The 22955-nt window shown below is 48.2% G+C and overlaps 1 protein-coding gene across 1 annotated transcript in view; it reads right to left on the bottom strand.

Moving 5' to 3' along the window:
• Nucleotides 1-22955, bottom strand: part of KIF16B (kinesin family member 16B) — a 238165-nt gene that overhangs the window by 204843 nt on the left and 10367 nt on the right. Inside the window, exons 2-7 of the mRNA XM_060230816.1 lie at nt 13315-13384; nt 10960-11073; nt 9644-9760; nt 8235-8332; nt 3991-4100; nt 1628-1770 (exon numbers count right to left, since the gene is read on the bottom strand). Of these exons, the coding sequence (XP_060086799.1) occupies nt 1628-1770; nt 3991-4100; nt 8235-8332; nt 9644-9760; nt 10960-11073; nt 13315-13384 (652 nt within the window). The remainder of the gene's footprint in view (nt 1-1627; nt 1771-3990; nt 4101-8234; nt 8333-9643; nt 9761-10959; nt 11074-13314; nt 13385-22955) is intronic.

Below are 22955 nucleotides of genomic sequence, written 5' to 3'. Positions count from 1 at the left end.
ATAAGAGAGCTCTGGCTGACCCAAGGCCATTCCAGCAGGTGCAAGTGGAGGAGTGGGGAATCAAACCTGGTTCTCCCAGATAAGAGAGCTCTGGCTGACCCAAGCCCATTCCAGCAGGCGCAAGTGGAGGAGCGGGGAATCAAATCCGGTTCTCCCAGATAAGAGAGCTATGGCTGACCCATGGCCATTCCAGCAGGTGCCAAGTGGAGGAGTGGGGAACCAAACCCGGTTCTCCCAGATAAGAGAGCTCTGGCTGACCCAAGGCCATTCCAGCAGGTGCAAGTGGAGGAGTGGGAATCAAACCCGGTTCTCCCAGATAAGAGTCTGCACACTTAATCACTACACCAAACTGGCTCCCTTAGATTCAGAATTGTCTTCCTTTCTAGTAACCCAGGTATGTGCTTACTGAAGAAAGTGAATTCAGTTGTGTTTTATTTGCAGCAGTGATAAAACCAAGAACACGAAGAAATAAAAGCTAAAAGTCTATATGTATTTTTTAAAAAAAAATTTATGTGCTCTCTATTCCCCCGTGCATCTCAGGACCCAAGACAGGGATATTATAAAAGTCTCCAGGTTCAAACCATGCTTTCCAGCACTGCCTAATGCTAAGGAAGGATTAACGTCGAAAGCAAACTAACCAAGCGGATAAACTTGACAGGAAAATGGAGATGGGCTAGAGACATTAAAAGACCTTGAACGGAAACACTAGAGCAAGCAATGAAGAACAGAAGAGTAACAGTAAGAAGAATTTCTTAGACACACAAATATATGCTGAAAAAGCAAACCTGGTGGGAAGGTAACAAGAGCATGTTTCAGAAGACAAAGAAGAGCACATCTGGAGAATAACTGTGCTGACTCTAGCACGGGGTGGCCAAATCGCAGCTCGGGAGCCACACGTGGCTCTTTCACACACAGGTGGAACTCTAGCAGGAGCTCCTTTGCATATTAGGCCACCCCCCCCCCCGATGCAGGCAGCCAATCCTCCAAGAGCTTACAAGGCTCTTTTTGTGTAAGCTCTCGGAGGATTCGCTACATCAAGTGGGTGTGGCCTAATATACAAAGGAGCTCCTGATGGAATTCCACCCCTGTTCACACTTATTGTGTGGCTCTTGAAGCCCTGTCACACTGGATGCCCTAGAGTTCTAGTCATTTGGGGGGAAAAGTTTCTAAATTGAAATTCCCCAGACTATTCCATCTTTCCTCATAGGGTTGCCAAGTCCCCAGCTTCCCATAGCCCACTTTGATCCAGCGGGGGGAACCTCCCCCTACATCCCCCCCAGCACGATGACGTCACCCGGAAGTGACATCATCAAAATGGCGCCGCCCATGTGGGGGCCGCTCTAGGCATTCCTGGGAAAACTCTATGGTTTTCCCAGATACTCTAGCCATTTGGGAAGTAAAAACTCTATGGTACCTATAACAAGCGATGCAAGGGGTGGTTCCCCCCACCAGCCCAATGTGGGCCGGTGGGTTGGGAACCTCCCGGGTGGGGAATTCCCCACCCAGACCGGGGGTTTGGCACCCCTATTTCCTCATCAGGGAATTTCCTCCCAATCATCTTGGTCGCCCTCCACTATAGTTTTAGAGATCTGCATTGTCTTTTTGGAGATACTTATGTGCCTTTCACCTGAGTGAAGTTGATGGTGAAAATGGCGTGGGATCGACTGCTGACATCGTTCATTCCTGTGGCGGCCGTCGTCCGGTTTATGTTTCCTGCTTCCATGAGCTCTTCTACGTCACAGTAATTTTGCACCAAGTGTTTGGACAAATCTGATCGAGGGAATAAGAACAGAAGAGGATTATTCCACAGTCCAATAAAGTAATATCTATTGACTTAATTTATACCCTACCCTTTTTCCCCACTGGAGAGCTAAATCAGGCCCCCAGAAGGGAGGGACGGTGGCTCAGTGGTAGAGCATCTGCTTGGTAAGCAGAAGGTCCCAGGTTCAATCCCTGGCATCTCCAACTAAAAAGGGCCCAGGCAAATAAGCAGGGAAAACCTCTTGAGACCATGGAGAGCCACTGCCAATGAGTAGACAAGACTGACTTTGATGGACCGAGGGTCTGATTCAGTAGAAGGCAGCTTCATATGTTCTAGGGAGGGACGGTGGCTCAGTGGTAGAGCATCTGCTTGGTAAGCAGGAGGTCCCAGGTTCAATCCCAGGCATCTCCAACTAAAAAGGGTTCAGGCAAATAGATGTGAAAAACCTCAGCTTGAGACCCTGGAGAGCCGCTGCCAGTCTGAGAAGACAATACTGACTTTGATGGACTGAGGGTCTGATTCAGTAGAAGGCAGCTTCATATGTTCATATATATGGGAGGGATGGTGGCTCAGTGGTAGAGCATCTGCTTGGTAAGCAGAAGGTCCCAGGTTCAATCCCAGGCATCTCCAACTAAAAAGGGTTCAGGCAAGTAAGCGTGAAAAACCTCCGCTTGAGGCCCTGGAGAGCCGCTGCCAGTCTGAGTAGACAAGACTGACTTTGATGGACCCAGGGTCTGGTTCAGTAGAAGGCAGCTTCATATGTTCATATCAGGCCCTTGAGCAACTGGCTGTCATCTGCTTCCTTCTCTCTATATCCGGGATCCCATGGGAGAAATACAAAGAAAGCACCTTTAAGACCAACAAGTGCTAACATTTTAAGCATGTTTAAGGTTTTTTTAATATATATATTTTTTGGGTTTGTCTGTGTCTTTTATAAAGATTATATCTCTGCTACCTAAACTTAAATAGGTACACACATGGCCCGGCCCAACAAGGTCTCACTTATGTCAGACCTGCCCCTCATAACAAATGAGTTCAACACCCCTGGTTTATACTGTTCTCTCCATTTTATCCTCACAACAACTCTGTGAGGTAGGTGAGGCTGAGTCTCCAAGACTGCCTCAGGGTCCCCCAGAAAGCTTTCATGGCAAAGGGGATCGCCCAGATCCTAGGGTTCCCCAGCCTCTTTGAGCCTTTGTGCACAATCACAAAATGGCTTCTGAAGGAGGCGGGGACAACCACAAAATGGCCGCCCCAGGAGGCTGATGCACACACGCACACATATACAAATACACAGATGAAGCTCAAACTCAGAAAACAAAAACAAACAATATTTTAAATACATTGGCAAGAGACAAGACTAAATAAAACCATCACTGTGCTGGCAGCGTGAACTTATTTGCATATTAGGCCACACCCCCTGACACCACCATTGTTCCATGCAGGGTTTTTTGGTAGAAAAAGCCCAGCATGAACTAATTTGCATATTAAGCCACACCCCAAGCCAGAACTGTGTTCCTGTTCAAAAAAGCCGTGTTCTATAGCCACTCAGACCTCCAATGTCCAATCAGAACCATGCTGGGTAGGAGCTGCATCTGGCCACGCCCACTTTTAAAAAATACTTAGCAAGCACTAGGTAAGATGTTGCGAGGGGCCACGGTGCCCACAGACGCTACACTGTGGAGCCCTGCTTCAACCACTACACAACGCTGCCTCTCGGAATATACTTGAAAAAGAAGAATCTCGATTTCACTACTGTACATATCATGAAAGCCATAAGGAGAGCTTAAGACTGCCATATTTATTTCAGTAGACATCTAAGCATGTTAAATGTTCAAAAAGTTACCGGGGTGGGGGTGGGGAGAAAGTTCACACTCTTCTAAAGATGTTGTACTCGCAGGAGACTACAGCATACATCAGAAGGGGATGGATTAAGACAATTAAACTCTAATAAGCACTCTTCCATCACCGCGGCCTTTGATTTATAAGTCAGACTCATCATTAATCTCAAATCAATTAGTAGGACATCGCCCGCCAGAAGAAATCTTTAAATTTTCATCGCAACTGGGGACACACTACACACAAATTAGCAGGCCCAAACAGAGATCACAGACTTTTATAACTTCATTTCCAACGGCCTTCCATTTACAACCAAGACAAATTCTTTCAATTAAACATACAACTGGATAGCCGATAAATGGGAGATTTTTCGCCCACTTCTACCTTACCTTCGACATAAGGGCCTTCTTTCGGATGCTCACGAATCCGCAAGTTATTCGTTTTGGAAGATTTGCGCCTTAACAGGTCTCTGACACGCTCGTTGTAAATTTCCAAGTAACTACAACAAAGATGCTTCACATTAGAAGGTCATCCATATATATATTAAAAGCAGTCAAATGAATCTCTGTTATGATACCAGGCATCACCTTCAAAGGAACAACTTCAAACAATACACCTATGTTTCCAATTAAGGAAAAAAATATGAGTGCCCAGTAAATGGGGGTTCAAAACCCACAGAGACTACCGTGACATTCTCTCTTTTTTGTATCCTGCTTCTTTAGATTTATTTTTTTTTAAAAAGGTAAAGGTAGTCCCCTGTGCAAGCACCAGTCGTTTCCGACTCTGTGGTGACGTTGCTTTCACAACGTTTTCACAGCAGACTTTTTACGGGGTGGTTTGCCATTGCCTTCCCCAGTCCTCTACACTTCCCCCCCAGCAAGCTGGGGACTCCTTTGACCGACCTCAGAAGGATGGAAGGCTTAGTCGACCTTGAGCCAGCTACCTGAACCCAGCTTCCACTGGGATCGAACTCAGGTCATGAGCAGAGAGCTCGGACTGCAATACTGCAGCTTTACCACTCTGCGCCAGGGGGCTCTTCATTTTTTAAAAAATTAGGTTTCTTTTCTTTTCTTTTCTTCTCTTCTCTTCTTTTTTATTAGGCTTCTTTTCTATGTTATAGGAAGTACTTTACACAGAGAGTGATTAGAATGTGGAATTCGCTCCCAGAGGATGTAGTGACGGTCGCAGGAATAAACTGCTTGAAAAGGAGTTTAGATAAATGATGATATTGGATTTATATCCCGCCCTCCACTCTGAAGAGTCTCAGAGCGGCTCACAATCTCCTTTCCCTTCCTCCCCCACAAGACACCCTGTGAGGTAGATGAAGATATTGGATTTATATCCCGCCCTCCACTCTGAAGAGTCTCAGAGTGGCTCACAATCTCCTTTCCCTTCCTCCCCCACAACAGACACCCTGTGAGGTATATGAAGATATTGGATTAATATCCTGCCCGCCACTCCGAAGAGCCTCAGAGCGGCTCACAATCTCCTTTCCCTTCCTCCCCCACAACAGACACCCTGTGAGGTAGATGAAGATATTGGATTTATAATCTGCCCTCCACTCCGAAGAGTCTCAGAGCGACTCACAATCTCCTTTCCCTTCCTCCCCCACATCAGACACCCTGTGAGGTAGATGAAGATACTGGATTTATATCCTGCCCTCTACTCCGAATTGGAGTCTCAGAGCGGCTCACAATCTCCTTTCCCTTCCTCCCCCACAACAGACACCCTGTGAGGTATATGAAGATATTGGATTAATATCCTGCCCGCCACTCCGAAGAGCCTCAGAGCGGCTCACAATCTCCTTTCCCTTCCTCCCCCACATCAGACACCCTGTGAGGTAGATGAAGATATTGGATTTATATCCCGCCCTCCACTCCGAAGAGTCTCAGAGCGGCTCACAATCTCCTTTCCCTTCCTCCCCCACAACAGACACCCTGTGAGGTAGATGAAGATATTGGATTTATATCCCGCCCTCCACTCCGAAGAGTCTCAGAGCGGCTCACAATCACCTTTATCTTCCTCCCTCTGCCAGAGCTCTGGCTGACCCAAGGCCATTCCAGCAGCTGCAAAAGTGGAGGAGTGGGGAATCAAACCCGGTTCTCCCAGATAAGAGTCCACACACTTAACCACTACACCAAACTGACTCTCAACCACAAACTAGTTCAAACCGCTACATCAAAATGGAGGAAAAGGAGAACATTTCAGGACCTGGCAAAGTGGAGAAAGGGACTGTAGCTTATGTAAACGAAAAGGAACAACCCTTATGGATAGCACCTGATGGAAGGAAACCAAAACAGATGGCCCATCTGCACTTAGACCACACAGGGAGGGACAACGAGGAATACGCTGGCTGCTTCCCCACATGAGCACTGATTTGTAGGAAGCATACGCATAGATACTTCCTACTAGAGAAGTAAAATTTCCATAAATTTTGAAGCGCATTTTTTTCAGGGGGAAACGGAAATTTTTGGAAAAATTGGAAAAAAAAATGCAGTTAGCGCTTTTTTTTTCTTTTCCAGATGGAAAGTCATTCTGTTACTTTAGGAACATAAAATATGACTATGGACAATTTTACTTGGCGTGAAATTATCACAACTAGCATATTAAAAATATAGCGTACCCAAATAATTATTACAAACAGAATGTACATTTTAAATAATATTTATTTGTAATTGTAACAAATGGAGCAACAATCTCCTGGACTGTTTACTAGTTTATGCGGAACAGACAAAAAAAACCTCCACAAAAGAATTTTTAAAAATCCAGAAGTAACAATTATTCATATTTTCTCTCCACAGTATTAAATAAAAATAAAAAACTCATTCTCATATAAAGAACTGAAGAGAGGGGAAGTGTATAGAAGGGAGTGTAGGACTAAGTTTCAATGAATGGGCATGACCTAGGACTGGCTTCTCTTCAATGCACAGAAATCAGAATAATCTGATACCATACATATTTTTTAAAAATGCTTTTGAAAATATTTGAACAACTTGTCTTAGAATATTTTATTCATCATGTTAAAATAAAAAGTTCCATAATCATTTTTCTTTTATTTTCTTCAATTTTTTTTTTTTTGGGGGGGGGGGAGGCTTCAGGAAAAAAACGGTTTTCTTCCGAATTTTTCCAGTTTTTTCCCGGGCCTTCACATTTCTACTTCCTACACATATTTGCACCATGCAGACAACTCCACATTTGCACAACGGTGGATCCAGCGCATGGTTCCTGAGCTCCTTCCCCTGCAGAAGCAAGTCACCTGTGCAGGGGCTCAAATGCAGTCCTTTGGGGATGTTACGACAGATAACAGGAAACTCACACTTTGGATCCTCAATGGAATTGACGAAAGGAACTGGTCTCAGGAGTGGTTGTATGCAGGGGTGGAATTCTAGCAGGAGCTCCTTTGCATATTAGGCCCCCCCCCCCCGATGCAGCCAGTCTTCCAAGAGCTTACAAAAAAAGAGCCTTGTAAGCTCTTGGAGGATTGGCTACATCAGGGGTGTGTGGCCTAATATGCACAGGAGCTCCTGCTAGAATTCTACCCCCGGTTGTATGGAGAAGGTACAAAGCCAGCCATTAATCCCTATTCTGAAACATTTATTTAAAACATTAGTCGACGTTCTTTCCCATGAAGTTCAAGGCAACTAACAACATAGGTAAAGCACTTAAAACCAAATACATTGAAAACATAAAAACTGAAATCTAAAATTGTAATTCAGAACTGCTAAGCAGATTCAACCCAATGTGGTCCTAAATAAAATTGTCTTCAGCTGCCTCCTAAAGATGGGTGGGGGGAGACTTCCATAATTGTGGGGCCACCACTGGACAGGCCGTCTCTTGCTGTCATTATCCTGGGCCCAGTGAGGCCTACAGGCTACAGAGAAGCCTGCCTAGGAGTTCCTAAAGAAAGCCTACATTTCCCAGGATCCCCTCTGTCCTGACTGGATGGCAAAGTTTTGGAGGGAAACTAGCCCAGAGAGGGGTGGGACCTGGGAAGAGAGCATAAAAAGGGCAGGGTGTGTTCTTTCCTGGAGAGGCTGCAGGCAGAGAGGTTCTCTGTCTAGAGAGGCTGCTGACAGAGAAGGAGACCTCTCTGGAACAGGCAGTAGGAAGATCCCTCACCCAAGGGAAGTGTGAGTTTGGTATTAGAGCAGGGACTGTATAAAAACGCGTCAGGGCTTTTGTTTATTTGCACCAACCTTTACTGTTTCATATTCACTTTTGCACTAAATCTTTATCACCCACTTATTGTTTAAGAGCACTAATAATAAACTTCTTTTTGTTGTTATCCGGCCTGGGTTCTCACGTCTCCTTAGTAGTAAGGGAGACAAGGGTGCTCAGGTGCTCTGGGCCCTCCCATGCAGACCCCTACCAGAGCGGGGGCAGGCAGTAGAAGGCCCTCCCAGTCCCCTGCTGTGTGACACTTGCGTCCTCACAAAATTTGCCCCTCTGATGGATGGGACTGTGATCCCCGCAAGCTTCATTCCTGTACCTCTATTTGTGTAGGAGGAAGAGAAGACTTGGTCTCGTGAACCTCTTCGCCGAACGATCCATTCTGATCAGCTAACGCGAGGAAAGCGGAAAGCCTGGCGGGACCTTGGTTGCTTACTGTGAAGCAGTCTCTATACAAACGTACCTGACCTCCGTACGGAACGAGGCTTCGTTCCATCTCGACTTCTCGTTGATTCGGTTGAACAGCCCTTCGCAAATACGGGGTATTAAACCAGCGTCCCCCTACAAAGAGATAAGCAATGGTCAATACTGTGTCACATGCAGGGCTCATTTTCTAGCAGGAGCTCCTCTGCATATTAGGCCACACACCCCTTGATGTAGCCAATCCTCCAAGAGCTTACAGTAGGCCCTGTAAGAAGAGCCCTGCAAGCTCTTGGAAGATTGGCTACATCAGGGAGGTGTGGCCTAATATGCAAAGGAGCTTCTGCTACAATGAGCCCTGGCCGCGTGGGTACACAGCAGTCAACATCTGGGGGAGGGGGAATCATTGACACAGATAACTTTTAAAAGTGAAGACATTTGCAGCTATTGTGTGACCAGAAACATCGTTAAACATAAAATTAGCAAACTGAAACTGAGGTTGTCTTTTAGGACTGTTTCACACAGTACCGTTCCCAATATGGAAGTAAAGCTTTATCTCAGACTGGTGAAATTTGGTTATCTTTTACTCCTTGTCTATATAATTTGGGGAAGCCCCCACATACATTTCCAAGCCAAAGGATAGTCACAATTCTGTAAAATGCTTTTTCCTAAGCAAAACAAAACAATGCCCTACAAAAAACAGAAATTTCAAATTATTCCATTCTATAAAGAATCACAGAATAACAGAGTATGATGGCATCTCCAGGGGTCATCTAGTCCAACCCCCTGCACAATGCAGGAAACGCAGAAATACCTCCCCCTAAATTCACAGGATCTTCATTGCTGTCAGATGGCCATCTAGCCTCTGTTTAGAAACCTCCAAGGAAGGAGAGCCCACCACCTCCTGAAGAAGCCTGTTCCACTGAGGAACCGCTCTAATGGTCAAGAAGTTCTTCCTAATGTTGAGTTGGAAACACTTTTGATTTAATTTCAACCCACTGGTTCTGGTCCTACCTTCTGGGGCCACAGAAAACAATTCCACACCATCCTCTATAGGACAGCCCTTCAAGTACTTGAAGATGGTGATCCTATCACCTCTCATTTGCCTACTCTCCAGGCTAAACATCCCCAGCTCCTTCAACCTTTCCTCATAGGACTTGGTCTCCAGACCCCTCACCATCTTCGTCGCCCTCCTCTGGACACATTCCAGCTTGTCTTTATCCTTCTTGAAATGCGGTGCCCAAAACTGAACACAATACTTGTGATGAGGTCTTACCAGAGCAGAGCAAAGTGATATATCATTTCATGTGATCTGGACACTAGACTTCCGTTAATACAGCCCAGAATTGCATTGTACGAAATTAAAATACTCCTTTAGACAATTCTGAACATGACAGAGAGAGAGATAGAAAAATGCACTGGCAAAACTGGAATCTGAAAAGTATGACATACGGCATTTCCCATCATAGTGTAAGACTTCCCGGATCCAGTCTGTCCATATGCAAAAATACAAGCATTATAACCTTCAAAAGCAGATTTTAGGACATCAGTGCCGAGATCCTTGAAAACCTGAGAAGGGGGGAAAAGAAACAGAATAAAAGAGGTCTGGCAATGTTTGATGGCATAATTTAAAGCAGGGGTGTCAAACATGCAGTTTGGGGGCCAAATCAGGCCCCCGGAGGGCTCCTACCAGGCCCTGAGCAACTGGCTGTCATCTGCTTCTCCCTCTCTCTTGCTTCCTTCTGCATCTCAGCTTGCTTTGCAAGGCTTGCTCAATCGCACAGGAGCAACAGAGCAAAACCTCTATTTTCTCCATTGGCTGAGGCTCCTCCCTTGGGGAGGAAGGGGGGATGAATAGCTTGCTTTGCCAGGCTCTCTCAATCGCACAGCAGAGCTACTGAGCCACAGCTCTCTTCCTTCTATTGACTGAGGCTCCCCCCCAGGATCCAGTTCCCTGGATCCCATGGGAGAAATACAAAGAAAGCACCTTTGAGACCAATGAGTGCTAATGTTTTAAGCACGTTTTAAGTTTTTTAAAAATTATATTTGTGTTTGCTACCTAATCTTAAATAGGTACACACATGGCCCAGCCCCTCAAAGTCTCATTTATGTTAGATCTGGCCCTCATAACAAATGAATTGGACAACCCTGATTTAAAGTGTGACTTTCAATTTGCTCTTTAGCAGAGCATCATACCTAGTAAAGTACAATAGCCTTTGAGAGACAATGCTAGCTCAGTATTTACTAAATACTGAGGGGTGTCAAAGGCAGGGGTATCAAACTTGAGACCCGGGGGCTGAATCAGGTCCCCGGAGGGCTCCTATCAGCCCCCCCCCCCCCCCCCCGAGCAACTGGCTCTTGTCTGCTTCCTTCTTCCTCTCTTGCTTCCTTCTGCATCTCAGCTTGCTTTGCAAGACTTGCTCAATCGCACAGGAGCTACAGAGCAAAGCCTCTATTTTCTCCATTGGCTGAGGCTCCTCCCCCTCCTGGTCCCCTGGGAAGGGAGGGAAAGAGCCAGAGCTCCCTTTACCCAGGTCCCTGGATCCCATGGGAGGATTTTTTAAAAATATATATATTTAGTCGTGTTTGTCTGTGTCCTTTAAAAAGTTTATATCACTGCTACCTAATCTTAAATAGGTATACACATGGCCTGGCCCGACATAGCCCCACCTAGCAAAGTCTGATTTAAATCAGATCTGGCCCCCATAACAAATGCGTTCGACACCCGAGTTAAGCAGTTTAAGAATCATAGGTACCTAATGGCTTACCATTTCCTGAGATGCATAGTTTGGACTTTTAGCATCCGCTGAGAAGTAGGAGAAATCATAGGTAAATGTTTTTATCCGTTCTCTTCCCATATCTCCAGTTCCTCCTTCCGGTATCTAAAGAGGAACAGGTTTGACAAATTTATTTCAAGACGCAATGTTATGTTATACAAAGGTAAAAAGGTAAGTCCCCCGTGCAAGCACCGGTTGTTTTCGACTCTGGGGTGACGTCGGATCGCATTTTCACAGCATACTTTTTACGGGGTGGTTTGCTGTTGCCTTCCCCAGTCCTCTACACTTCCCCCATCCAGCAATCTCGGTACTCAGTTTACCGACCTCGGAGGGATGGCTGAGTCAGCCTTGAACTGGTTACGTGAATCCAGCTTCTGCCAGGATTGAACTCAGGTCATGAGCAGAGAGCACGGACTGCAGTACTGCAGCTTTACCACTCTGCGCCACGGGGCTCGTTATGCTAAATACAAATAAGTTTTTCCTCTCTTCTTTGTTTGAAATCAATGTGATATAAAACTTCCGATGTCTAAAACCACTAACGGGTAGGATGAAGTCCCTTCCCTGGTTTAATTTATGAGTCACTGTACATTTGTTACATATGGCTGAAAATAATTCCTTTCCCTATGTAAGTGAAAGTGGACTACAACGGGGGGTCCCCAAGCTTTCTGAGTTTGCAAGAACCTGCGGAATTCTGGCACAGGGTGATGGGCGTAACCACAAAATGGTTGCCATAGGAGGTGGAGCCAGCCACAAAATGGCTTTCATGGGAGGTGGGGCCAGCCACAAAATGGCTACCATAGGAGGTGAAGCCAGCCATAAAATGGCTGTCATAGGAGGTGGAGCCAGCCACAAAATGGCTGCCAAAGGAGAAGCCTGCCTTAAAATGTCAGGGAGTGAGGTTATGCATAATTCTAATAGTAACTCTTCAACATTCCAGGCAGAAGTTTTGCTTAAGGAGACACCTTTTAAAATTCATACTGGTTAAAAGTATATTCTTGGCTACACACAGCATATCTTCAGTCACAAATATCTCTGTCTACCAAACTTAACCTTGTGCTTTCACAGATATGATGCAAAACTATCTACTACTGTCTCTCTGTCTCTGGATAAAAAGGCACTCTTGTCAGATAATCCAACTGTAATATCTCAATCCAGCTGAACGCTTTATAAGAGTCCAATCCAAAAACAGGTCAGATTCCCACCTCAAAAAAAGGCTACAGTTGGTATACCAATGGTCAGGGCTTTTTTTGTAGCAGGAACTCCTTTGCATTTTAGGCCACACCTCCCTGGTGCAGCCAATTCTCCTGGAGCTCACAGTAGGCCCTGTACGAAGAGCCCCGTAAACTCTTATTATGACATTATGACACGGCCGTTATGGCATTGATCCTTACTAGGCTTCCCAACCCTCCCGTCCTGGTGGGGGACCCCAGGATTTCCAGCCTCTTCCCCCGCTCCCCAAAAAAACGGAAGCAGGGGGAGGGGGGGAAACGCCGCCAAGGAGCGTGGCGAGCCGCCTCATCTCGGAGCGGGCGACGCCGCTGCGTGGCTGCCGCCTCTTCTCCGCTTCACCGTGGCTGCTCCTCCAAGATGGGCTCAGGCTGGGCCCATCTCAGAGGAGTAGCTGGGATGGGGCGGGGAGGGGGCGGCGCGGCGGCATCGCCCGCTCCGCTCCACCTCTGAGGTGGAGTCAGAGGGGGGCGGGCCAGGAGCGGGGTGGGCCGCGAGTCTGGGTCCTTCTAGGACCCGGACTCGTGGCTCACCGTGCTCCTGGCCTGCCTCCACCCTCTCCTTCTCTGGTTTCGCCTCGGAGGCGGAGCGGGGCAGGCCACGCCGCTGCGCTGCCGCCTTTTCTCCGCTTCACCATGGCTGCTCCTCCGAGATGGGCTAAGGCTGGGCCCATCTCGGAGGAGTGGCTGCAGTGGGGTGGGGAAGAGGCGGCAGCAGCGCGGTGGCATCGCCCGCTCCGCCTCTGGGGTGGAATCGGAGAAGGGGAGGAAGGAAGGCATTTAAAAAGTTGTGAGGTCCCTTTAATTTTGATGGACAGAACTCCCTTTGGAGTTCAATTATGCTTGTCACACCCTTGCTCCTAGCTCCACTCCAGTGTCTTCTGGCTCCACCCCCAGTCTCCTGGCTCCACCCCCAAAGTCCCCAGATATTTCTGGAATTGGACTTGGCAACCCTAATCCTTACCTGTTAAACAATCTGGCACAGGGAAAATATTTGGCAGGTTGTACCTACCCTGACATCCCCTAGCACCAAATTCTGTTACTGTTATACCAGTCTGCCTGGAAATCAAACAAGTCAAAAATAAGAAAAATCATTTCCAAAATGGCGGAAAACGCTCACCTTCATATTTGTAATCGACGTTTTGTTTTTTTCCATGAGAATAATAAATTTAGCACAAAGATCCTTTTCCCTGTTAAAAAAAAAAAAGTAATTTTATTACAGGAGGTTAAGAATACTGCAGAGCACCTGATGCTTGTAGGCAGTGAATATGCATTTCTTCAGTTACAATAAACACTTGTTTGATTTTTTCATTGTGGCCTCGTTTTCCATCCAACATCCCTGGGCTCGTTGCAAATCTGTTGGTTCCCTTTTTACCCCACTTTCTCTTCCTTGAGGAATTTAGGACAGTATATAATCTTTCCCTCTCCTCCATCCATGCTACGGTCACCGCGAGACTGGACTACTGCAATGCCCTCTACATGGGGCTGCCCTTGTCCCGAATCTGGAAACTGCAGCTGGTGCAGAACGCGGCAGCCAGGCTGTTATTGGGGCTCCCCATGCAGAAGCACATACAGCCGGGGCTGCGGGCACCGCAGCGGCTGCCGGTAGTATACTGGATTCGCTACGAGGTGCGGGTTATTACCTTTAAAGCCCTATATGACCGAGGACCTCTTTGCCTCTTTGAGAGCCAGGTTGGTGTAGTGGTTAAGTGTGCAGACTCTTATCTGGGAGAACCGGGTTTGATTCCCCACTCCACCACCTGCACCTGCTGGAATGGCCTTGGGTCAGCCATAGCTCTTTGCAGGAGTTGTCCTTCAAAGGGCAGCTTGTGAGAGAGCTCTCTCAGCCCCACCCACCTCACAGGGTGTCTGTTGCGGGGGAAGAAGATAAAGGAGATTGTAAGCCGCTCTGAGACTTTGATTCAGAGAGAAGGGCGGGGTATAAATCTGCAGTCTTCTTCTTCTTCTGCCTTAGGGACCGTCTCTCCCAAGGTTTCCCAGAGGGTACTTAGATCGGGAACGTAAAACTTGTTATCGATCTCCGGGCCGAGGGAGGCAAGATGGAAAACAACGCGAGAAAGAGCCTTCTCAGTGGCCGCCCCTCACTGGTGGAACTAACTGCCTGAGGAGGTCAGAGCCTTGCAGGACCTTGCCAAGTTTTGCAAGGCTTGTAAGACGACACCGTTTCAGTTAGCGTTTAATTGAAATGCTGACCACCCCCAAGACACCAGATCCGATGGATGCTAAGATCACTGAAAGGAAAGGTCCGCTGTGCAAGCACCAGTCGTTTCCGACCCTGGGATGACGTTGCTTTCACAACGTTTTCACAGCAGACTTTTTACGAGGTGGTTTGCCATTGCCTTCCCCAGTCATCTACACTTTCCCCCCAGCAAGCTGGGTCCTCATTTGACCGACCTCGGAAGGATGGAAGGCTGAGTCAACCTGAGCCGGCTACCTGAACCAGCTTTCGCTGGGATAGAACTCAGGTCGTGAGCAGAGATTTCAGATCACGGTGCTGCTGCTTTACCACTTTGCGCCAGGGGGCGCTATGAACACCGTCTTAAATCCATATCGGAATTTGCACCAAGTCATTTTAAACTGTTTAATGCTTTTAATGTGAATGTTTTTATTGCAACTTATGTGTTGTGAGCCGCCCTGGGCTTGCTTCGGCAGGGAGGGTGGGATATAAATCCAATAAATAAACGAATGAATGAATCTAAGCCTCAGAACATACTCATGAGCAATGCTCCCTCTACGCTGCGGAGTCTTGTGAGCAAAATGTCTACGTTGTGAGCGTCTGGCATGAAAGCTGTGAGCTGCTGCATAAATGAGTGTGCTCTGGGGCCGTCCTTCCTGAGCTTAGACAAAAATGTGTGAGCCGGAGGCTAAAAAACTGCGAGCTAGCTCACGCTAACTCAGCTTAGAGGGAACACTGCTCGTGATGTAGGTAGGGTTGCCAGAACTGCCTTGAAACATTCCTGGAGATTTGAGGGTGGAATATGGGGAAGGCGGAGTTTGAAAGGGGAGGGAGCTGGGCAGGGGTGTAAGGCCAGAGAACCCACCCTCCAAAACAGCCCTTTTCTCCAGGGGAACTAATATCTGTGATGAAGATCAGGTCTAATTCCAGAACTCCCAAGTCCCATTTAAAGGTTGCTTACACTGAGAGGGACAGTTTGGTATAGTGGTTAAGTAAGCGGACTCTTATCTGGAAGAACCGGGTTTGATTCCCCACTCCTCCACTTGCACCTGCTGGAATGGCCTTGGGTCAGCCATAGCCCTGGCAGAGGTTGTCCTTGAAAGGGCAGCTGCTGTGAGAGCCCTCTCCAGCCCCACCCACCTCACAGGGTGTCTGTTGTGAGGGAGGAAGGGAAAGGAGATTGTGAGCTGCTCTGAGACTCTTCGGAGTGGAGGGCGGGATATAAATCCAATATCTTCATCTACCTCACAGGGTGTCTGTTGTGGGGGAGGAAGGGAAAGGAGATTGTAAGCCGCTCTGAGACTCTTCGGAGTGGAGGGCGGGATATAAATCCAATATCTTCATCTACCTCACAAGGTGTCTGTTGTGGGGGAAGAAGGGAAAGGAGATTGTGAGCTGCTCTGAGACTCTTCGGAGTGGAGGGCGGGATATAAATCCAATATCTTCATCTACCTCACAGGGTGTCTGTTGTGGGGGAGGAAGGGAAAGGAGATTGTAAGCCGCTCTGAGACTCTTTGGAGTGGAGGGCGGGATATAAATCCAATATCTTCATCTACCTCACAGGGTGTCTGTTGTGGGGGAGGAAGGGAAAGGAGATTGTAAGCCGCTCTGAGACTCTTCGGAGTGGAGGGCGGGATATAAATCCAATATCTTCTTCTTCTTCTTCTACAGTGACTAGCCCAAGGTAGAATTGGCAAGTCTGGGGTGGGAAATGCCTAGAGATTTGGAGGCGGAGCTTGGGGAAGGTGGGAATTGGAAAGGGGTGGGACTTCAGGGTATAAGGCCATCCAGCCCACCCTCCAAAGCAAACTTTTTTCTCCAGATGAACTGATCTCTATCATCTGGAGATAGGGCTACCAAGTTCCCGGGCCAGGCAGGGGTTCTCTCGCCCTGGAGGTTCCCAACCTGCCAGCCCACATTGAGCCGATGGGGGGAATCCCTCCCCCAACGTCGCTGGCATGCTGACATCACTCAGAAGTGACATCATTGCGCCGGCTACGTCATCGCACTGGACGCTCTAGCAATTTGGGAGGAAAACTCTATGGTACCGTGGAGTTTCCCCTCCCAAACTGCTAGAGCGTTCGGGAAAACCATAGAGTTTTCCTGGACACTCCTAGAGCGACCGGCGCGAGACGTTGCTGGCAGAATGACGTCACTTCTGGAGGCCGCAGGGGACTTGGAAACCCTATCTGAACAACTGTAACTCAAGGGAGCCCCCACTCTCAGGGCGTTTCTTGTAGCAGAAACTCCTTTGCATATTAGGCCACTCCCTCCTGGTGTAGCCAATCTTCCAGGAGGTTACAGTAGGCCCTGTAGTAAGAGCCCTGTAAGCTCTTGGAGGATTGGCTACATGAGGGGGGCATGGTCTAATATGCAAAGGAGTTCCTGCTAGAATTCCACCCCTGATATTAGACCACACCCCCTGATGTATCCAATCCTCCAGGAGCTTACAGTAGGCCCTGTAATAAGAGCCCTGCAAGCTCTTGGAGGATTGGCTACATCAGGGGGGCATGGCCTAATATGCAAAGGAGTTCCAGCTAGAATTCCACCCCTGATATTAGGCCACACACCCTGATGTAGCCAATCCTCCAGGAGCTTACAGTAGGCCCTGTAGTAAGAGCCCTGTAAGCTCTTGGAGGATTGGCTACATCAGGGGGGCATGGCCTAATATGCAAATGAGTTCCTCCTACAAAAGACGCGCTGCCCACGCTACACCTGAAGGTCACACATGAAGCTGCTTTATATTGACTCAGGCCCTCGGTCCATCAAAGGCAGTATTGTCTGCTCAGACTGGCAGCTGCTCTCCAGGGTCTCAGGCTGAGGTTTTTCATACCTATTTGCCTGGACCCTTTTTAGTTGGAGATGCCGGGGATTGAACCTGGGACCTTCTGCATGTCAAGCAGTTGCTCGGCCGATGAGCCACAGCCCCTGTCTGTTGGAGGCCCTAGTTCAACATCACTTAGTGAGGTTCACAGCTTAGTGGGAAATTTGAACCCGGGTCTCTTCTCCGGTCCTCATTTGGCATTCGAACCACTCTCTCAAGTTGGCTTTCAATTCTCCAGTTGCTTCTCTCGTATAGCAATATCAACATCATTCCAGCTCCACGTTTCACAGTTAATAACGTTTATTTTACATCTAATTAATTACCCCATTACCTCGTTTCTACACGCTTGCAATTCACTGCACCTACAGGAATTCCAAATAAGACCATCTGTGGGTATCGCCTCGGAACCACGATACACCCTGAACGGATGTCGAGTATTCCAGACACACGGACGGCACCGCAATTCCAAAACACGGCCAGCGTTAATGCCTATGCCCCCACGACAGTAACTTCAGCAGAAGGGCCTCTGCAAAAAGTCCCAGGTTCAATCCCCGGCATCTCCAGTGAAAAGGGCCAGGCAGCAGGGAGTGTAAGGGGCCCGAGACCCCGGAGAGGAGCTAGGGTTGCCAAGTCCCATTCAAGAAATATCTGGGGACTTTGGGGGTGGAGCCAGCAACAAGGTTGTGACAAGCATGGCGGAACTCCAAAGGGAGTTCCGGCCATCCCATTTCGAGGGACCGCACATCTTTTAAATACCTCCCCTCCATTGGAAATAATGAAGGATAGGGACACCTTCTTTCGGGGCTCATAGAATTGGACCCCCTGGTCCAATCGTTTTGAAATTTGGAGAGTATTTTGAGGAGAGACTATAGATTGCATTCAGATGCCAGGGCAAGCACAAGCTAAGCTGAGACTGGGCACGTTCACTGTGCTAGATTTTAAACGTCCTGCTTTTAATAAAGCCCCAGATGCCCAAATGCAGGCATAAATGACTCCCGTTTCCCCAGGCACCCGTGGTGATCGGAAGGCGGCAGGGTTGCCAATTCCAAATCAAGAAATATCTGGGGACTTTGGAGGTGGAGCCAGGAGACTTTGGGGGCGGAGCCAGGAGACATTGGGGGCGGAGCCAGGAGACTTTGGGGGCAGAGCCAGGAGCAAGGGTGTGACAAGCACCACTGAACTCCAAAGGGAGTTCTGGCCATCCCATTTCGAGGGACCGCACACCTTTTAAAGGCCTTCCCATCCATTGGAAATAATGAAGGATAGGGGCACCTTCCTTTGGGGCTCATAGAATTGGACCTCCTGCTCCAATCTTTTTGAAACATGAAGGGTGTTTTGGGAAGAGGCACTGGATGCTATGCTGCATATTTGGTGCTTCTCTCTCAAAAAACAGCCCTCCCCCCCCCCCCCGGAGCCCTGCGGATCAATTCTCCATTATACCCTACGGGGATTGGTCTCCATAAGGAATAACGGAGTGCCCAACAGACATTTCGCCCCCTTGCTTTCTGATGACCCTGACGCAGGGGGAGGGCCTCCAAACCAGGGGACCCCATGCCCCTACCTGAGGATTGGCAACCCTAAGAGCTGCTGCCGGTCTGAGTGGACAATACAGAGAAGAATGCAGAGCATCCCTACCCCAGACAGAAGACCACAAGAGAAGCCATGCTGGATCAGGCCAATGGCCCATCCAGTCCAACACTCTGTGTCACATAAGAACATAAGAGAAGCCATGTTGGATGAGGTCAATGGCCCTTCCAGTCCTACACTCTGTGTCACACAGTGGCCACAACCCAGGTGAAATCCAGATGTCCACCAGCAGAGCCAGAATTTCAGAAGCCCACCTGCTATTGCCCCCCCACCAAAGCACCAAGAATATAGGGCATCATTGCCCCCAGAGAGAGTGTTTCACCTTTCCCTTGTGGCTACTAGCCCCTGATAGATCTCTGTCACATATAAGAACACAAGAGAAGCCATGTTGGATCAGGGCAATGGCCCATCCAGTCCAACACTCTGTGTCACATAAGAACATAAGAGAAGCCCTGTTGGATCAGGCCAATGGCCCATCCAGTCCAACACTCTGTGTCACATAAGAACATAAGAGAAGCCATGTTGGATGAGGTCAATGGCCCTTCCAGTCCTACACTCTGTGTCACACAGTGGCCACAACCCAGGTGAAATCCAGATGTCCACCAGCAGAGCTAGAATTTCAGAAGCCCACCTGCTATTGCCCCCCCACCAAAGCACCAAGAATATAGGGCATCATTGCCCCCAGAGAGAGTGTTTCACCTTTCCCTTGTGGCTACTAGCCCCTGATAGATCTCTGTCACATATAAGAACACAAGAGAAGCCATGTTGGATCAGGGCAATGGCCCATCCAGTCCAACACTCTGTGTCACATAAGAGAAGCCATGCTGGATCTGGCCAATGGCCCATCCAGTCCTACACTCTGTGTCACATAAGAACATAAGAGAAGCCATGTTGGATCAGGCCAATGGCCCCTCGAGTCCAACACTCTGTGTCACATAAGAACATAAGAGAAGCCATGTTGGATCAGGCTGATGGTCCATCCAGTCCAAGACTCTGTGTCACATAAGAACATAAGAGAAGCCATGTTTGATCAGGCCAGTGGCCCATCCAGTCCAACACTCTGTGTCACATAAGAACATAAGAGAAGCCATGTTGGATCAGGCTGATGGTCCATCCAGTCCAAGACTCTGTGTCACATAAGAACATAAGAGAAGCCCTGTTGGATCAGGCCAGTGGCCCATCCAGTCCAACACTCTGTGACACATAAGAACATGAGAGAAGTCATGCTGGATCAGGCCAATGGCCCATCCAGTCCTACACTCTGTGTCACACAGTGGCCACAACCCAGGTGCCATCCAGATGTCCACCAGCAGAGCCTGAATTTCAGAAGCCCACCTGCTTTTGCCCCCCCACCAAAGCACCAAAAATATAGGGCATCATTGCCCCCAGAGAGAGTGTTTCACCTTTCCCTTGTGGCTACTAGCCCCTGATAGATCTCTGTCACATATAAGAACACAAGAGAAGTCATGTTGGATCAGGCCAGTGGCCCATCCAGTCCAGCACTCTGTGTCACACAGTGGCCAAAACCCAGGGGCCATCAGGAGGCCCACCAGCAGGACCAGAACTCCAGAAGCACCCCCCCTCCACTGTTGCCCTCCAACAGGGCTTGTTTTGTAGCAGGAACTTCTTTGCCTATAAGGCCAAACACCTCTGATGTAGCCAATCCTCTTGGAGCTTACAGAAGGCCCTGGAAGAAGAGCCCTGTCAGCTCTTGAAGGACTGGCTACATCTGGGGTGTGTGGCCTAATATGCAAAGGAGTTCCTGCTACAAAACAAAGCCCTGCCCCCCAAGCACCAAGAACAAAGACCCCTGATCCAACAGGAAGGATCCAACAGAAAGCGGTCTGAGCAGGGGTGGGGCAGAGCTTTTGACCCCTATCTTTAAACAGTGGTCCCCAACCTTTTTGGCACCAGGGACCGGTTTTGTGGAAGACAATTTTTCCAGGGACCAGGGTGTGTGTGCGGTGCAATGGTTTTGGGATGATACAATTGTGTACATTATTAGTTTGGCAAGGTGGTTATGTGTGCAGACTCTTACTGGGAGAACCGAGTTTGATTCCTCCACTTGCAGCTGCTGGAATGGCCTTGGGTCAGCCATAGCTCTTACAGAGTTGTCCTTGAAACGGCAGCTTCTGTCAGAGCTCTCTCAACCCCATCCACTGTTGTGGGGGAGGAAGGGAAAGGAGATTGTGAGCCGCTCTGCAATTTGGAGTGGAGGGCAGGATATAAATCCAATGCCTTCTTCTTATTATTTTTATTATTACTACATTGTAATAAGCTTCAAGCTGAGGTTTTTCACACCTACTTGCCTGAACCCTTTTTAGTTGGAGATGCCGGGGATTGAACCAGGGGCCTTCTGCTTACCGAGCAGATGCTCTGCCACTGAGCCACCGTCCCTGCTTTAAAAGACCCCAATTTAAGAATCATCGTTAGCAAGGCAACTGTCTCCTCAACACTGGAGAAATATAAAATCCAGGAAGATCACAGCGGACTTTGGACAAAAGAGCCTTCCATATACACATAATGCGGACAACTGGAGAAGTTTGCCAAAACTTCAGGTTCAAATAAGCACCTTATCCTGGCAAACATCCTCTGAGGAAGGGAGGAGCAGCAGGAATTGAACCTGGTATTGCACTTGTACAGCCAGTTTAGCCGGTCCTTATTTGAGAATCTAGGAAGCCGGCCGTTTAACAATGGGCCATTAATTACTGAGGCTGTCTCGAATTCTTGTCCATCTAATCGACTTGCATCGCATCATCAGCCTTTATCGGCATAAAAGAAGTCAGTTGTACAGAATAAAAACGACCCGCAAAATACAAAAAGCACAGTTAAAATTTAGGAACATCGTTATCGATTAAAACTATGGCTGCAGAATCCTTTGGCGCTATCATGGTGGCCAGAAAAATGAACTTGGCTGCTATTGCAGTATCTTTCGGGGAGTAAGCAACTCAGGAGCCTACAGGCTTTTAAGGCATCCGAACAGCCGCCTGATTTCTCCAAAATGGGACGCGGTAGTGAGTTACGAAGCTGTGAATATAACAAACGGTGGAGCAAGACATGAGGGACTGTTTCAACGGCTGCGTGGTCACAAGGACAGAACCGAAGAGAGTAGGTCGTCTTGTTAAACCTGCCAAGAAGTATGGCAGAGGGCTGAGCATTACAGCTAGCAGGAGAGAAAGCTCTTCGATGCTGGGGTGTCAATAAAAGGGGAAAGCATGAAGCCATTTTCCCCATGGTGAGAGGAATCTCAAACCACAGCGGAGAACAAGTCTTATTGGCCAGACTGTATAATTCCTGATGTTCAATGTCCAAAAGTCTACTTTTAATTTGGTAAAACGCTGCTGAAAACGACGGCAATCTCGAATTCAACTCCCTTTGTACAATCTCACAGCAATGCATCGGAATGAACCCAAAGGCAGCAACAGAACCAAGGCGGAACCATCTTGGAGGCACCTCCCTGACACAGGAAATACAACCGTGAACAAAGAGGGGGGATGCTGAACAGGATATATTTAACTTTATATCAGGATAGAGCCAGTTAGGGGAAGATCATCCAGATCTTTTGCTAAAAAGGTAAAGGTAGTCCCCTGTGCAAGCACCAGTCGTTTCCGGCACTGGGGTGACGTCGCATCACAACGTTTTCACGGTAGACTTTTTACATGTATCTCAAGGACTCGCAGTAAAACTCTATGGTACCATAGAGTTTTATTGCGAGTCCTAGAGAATCCCCAGGCACAATGTTCCCAGTGTGATGACATCACTTCCGGGGTGGAGGGACTTGGCAAGCACCTCAGGGCAACACACACTGGCTTCCCTTCAACCTTCCCAACATGCGATTGTGGTTTGCCATCGCCTTCCCCAGTCATCTACACTTCCCCCGCCCCAGCAAGCTGGGTACTCATTTTATCGACCTCGGAAGGATGGAAGGCTGAGTCGACCTTGAGCCGGCTATCTGAACCCAGCTTCCGCTGGGATCGAACTCAGGTTGTGAGCAGAGCTTGGACTACGGTACTGCAGCTTTACCACTCTGTGGCACGGGGCTCCTTTTTCTTTCTTTTGCTAGCTTGAGCCAAAACAAGGAAAGCTTGCCAGAGGCGAGCAGCTCTGCAGAAGAGCATCTGCTTGGCATGCAAAAAGTCCCCGGGTTCAATCC

The sequence above is a fragment of the Heteronotia binoei genome, chromosome 1 (assembly GCF_032191835.1).
Source record: "Heteronotia binoei isolate CCM8104 ecotype False Entrance Well chromosome 1, APGP_CSIRO_Hbin_v1, whole genome shotgun sequence".
In the NCBI taxonomy this organism is placed as follows: Eukaryota; Metazoa; Chordata; class Lepidosauria; order Squamata; family Gekkonidae; genus Heteronotia; species Heteronotia binoei.
This window is presented reverse-complemented; position numbering and strand designations above follow the sequence as displayed.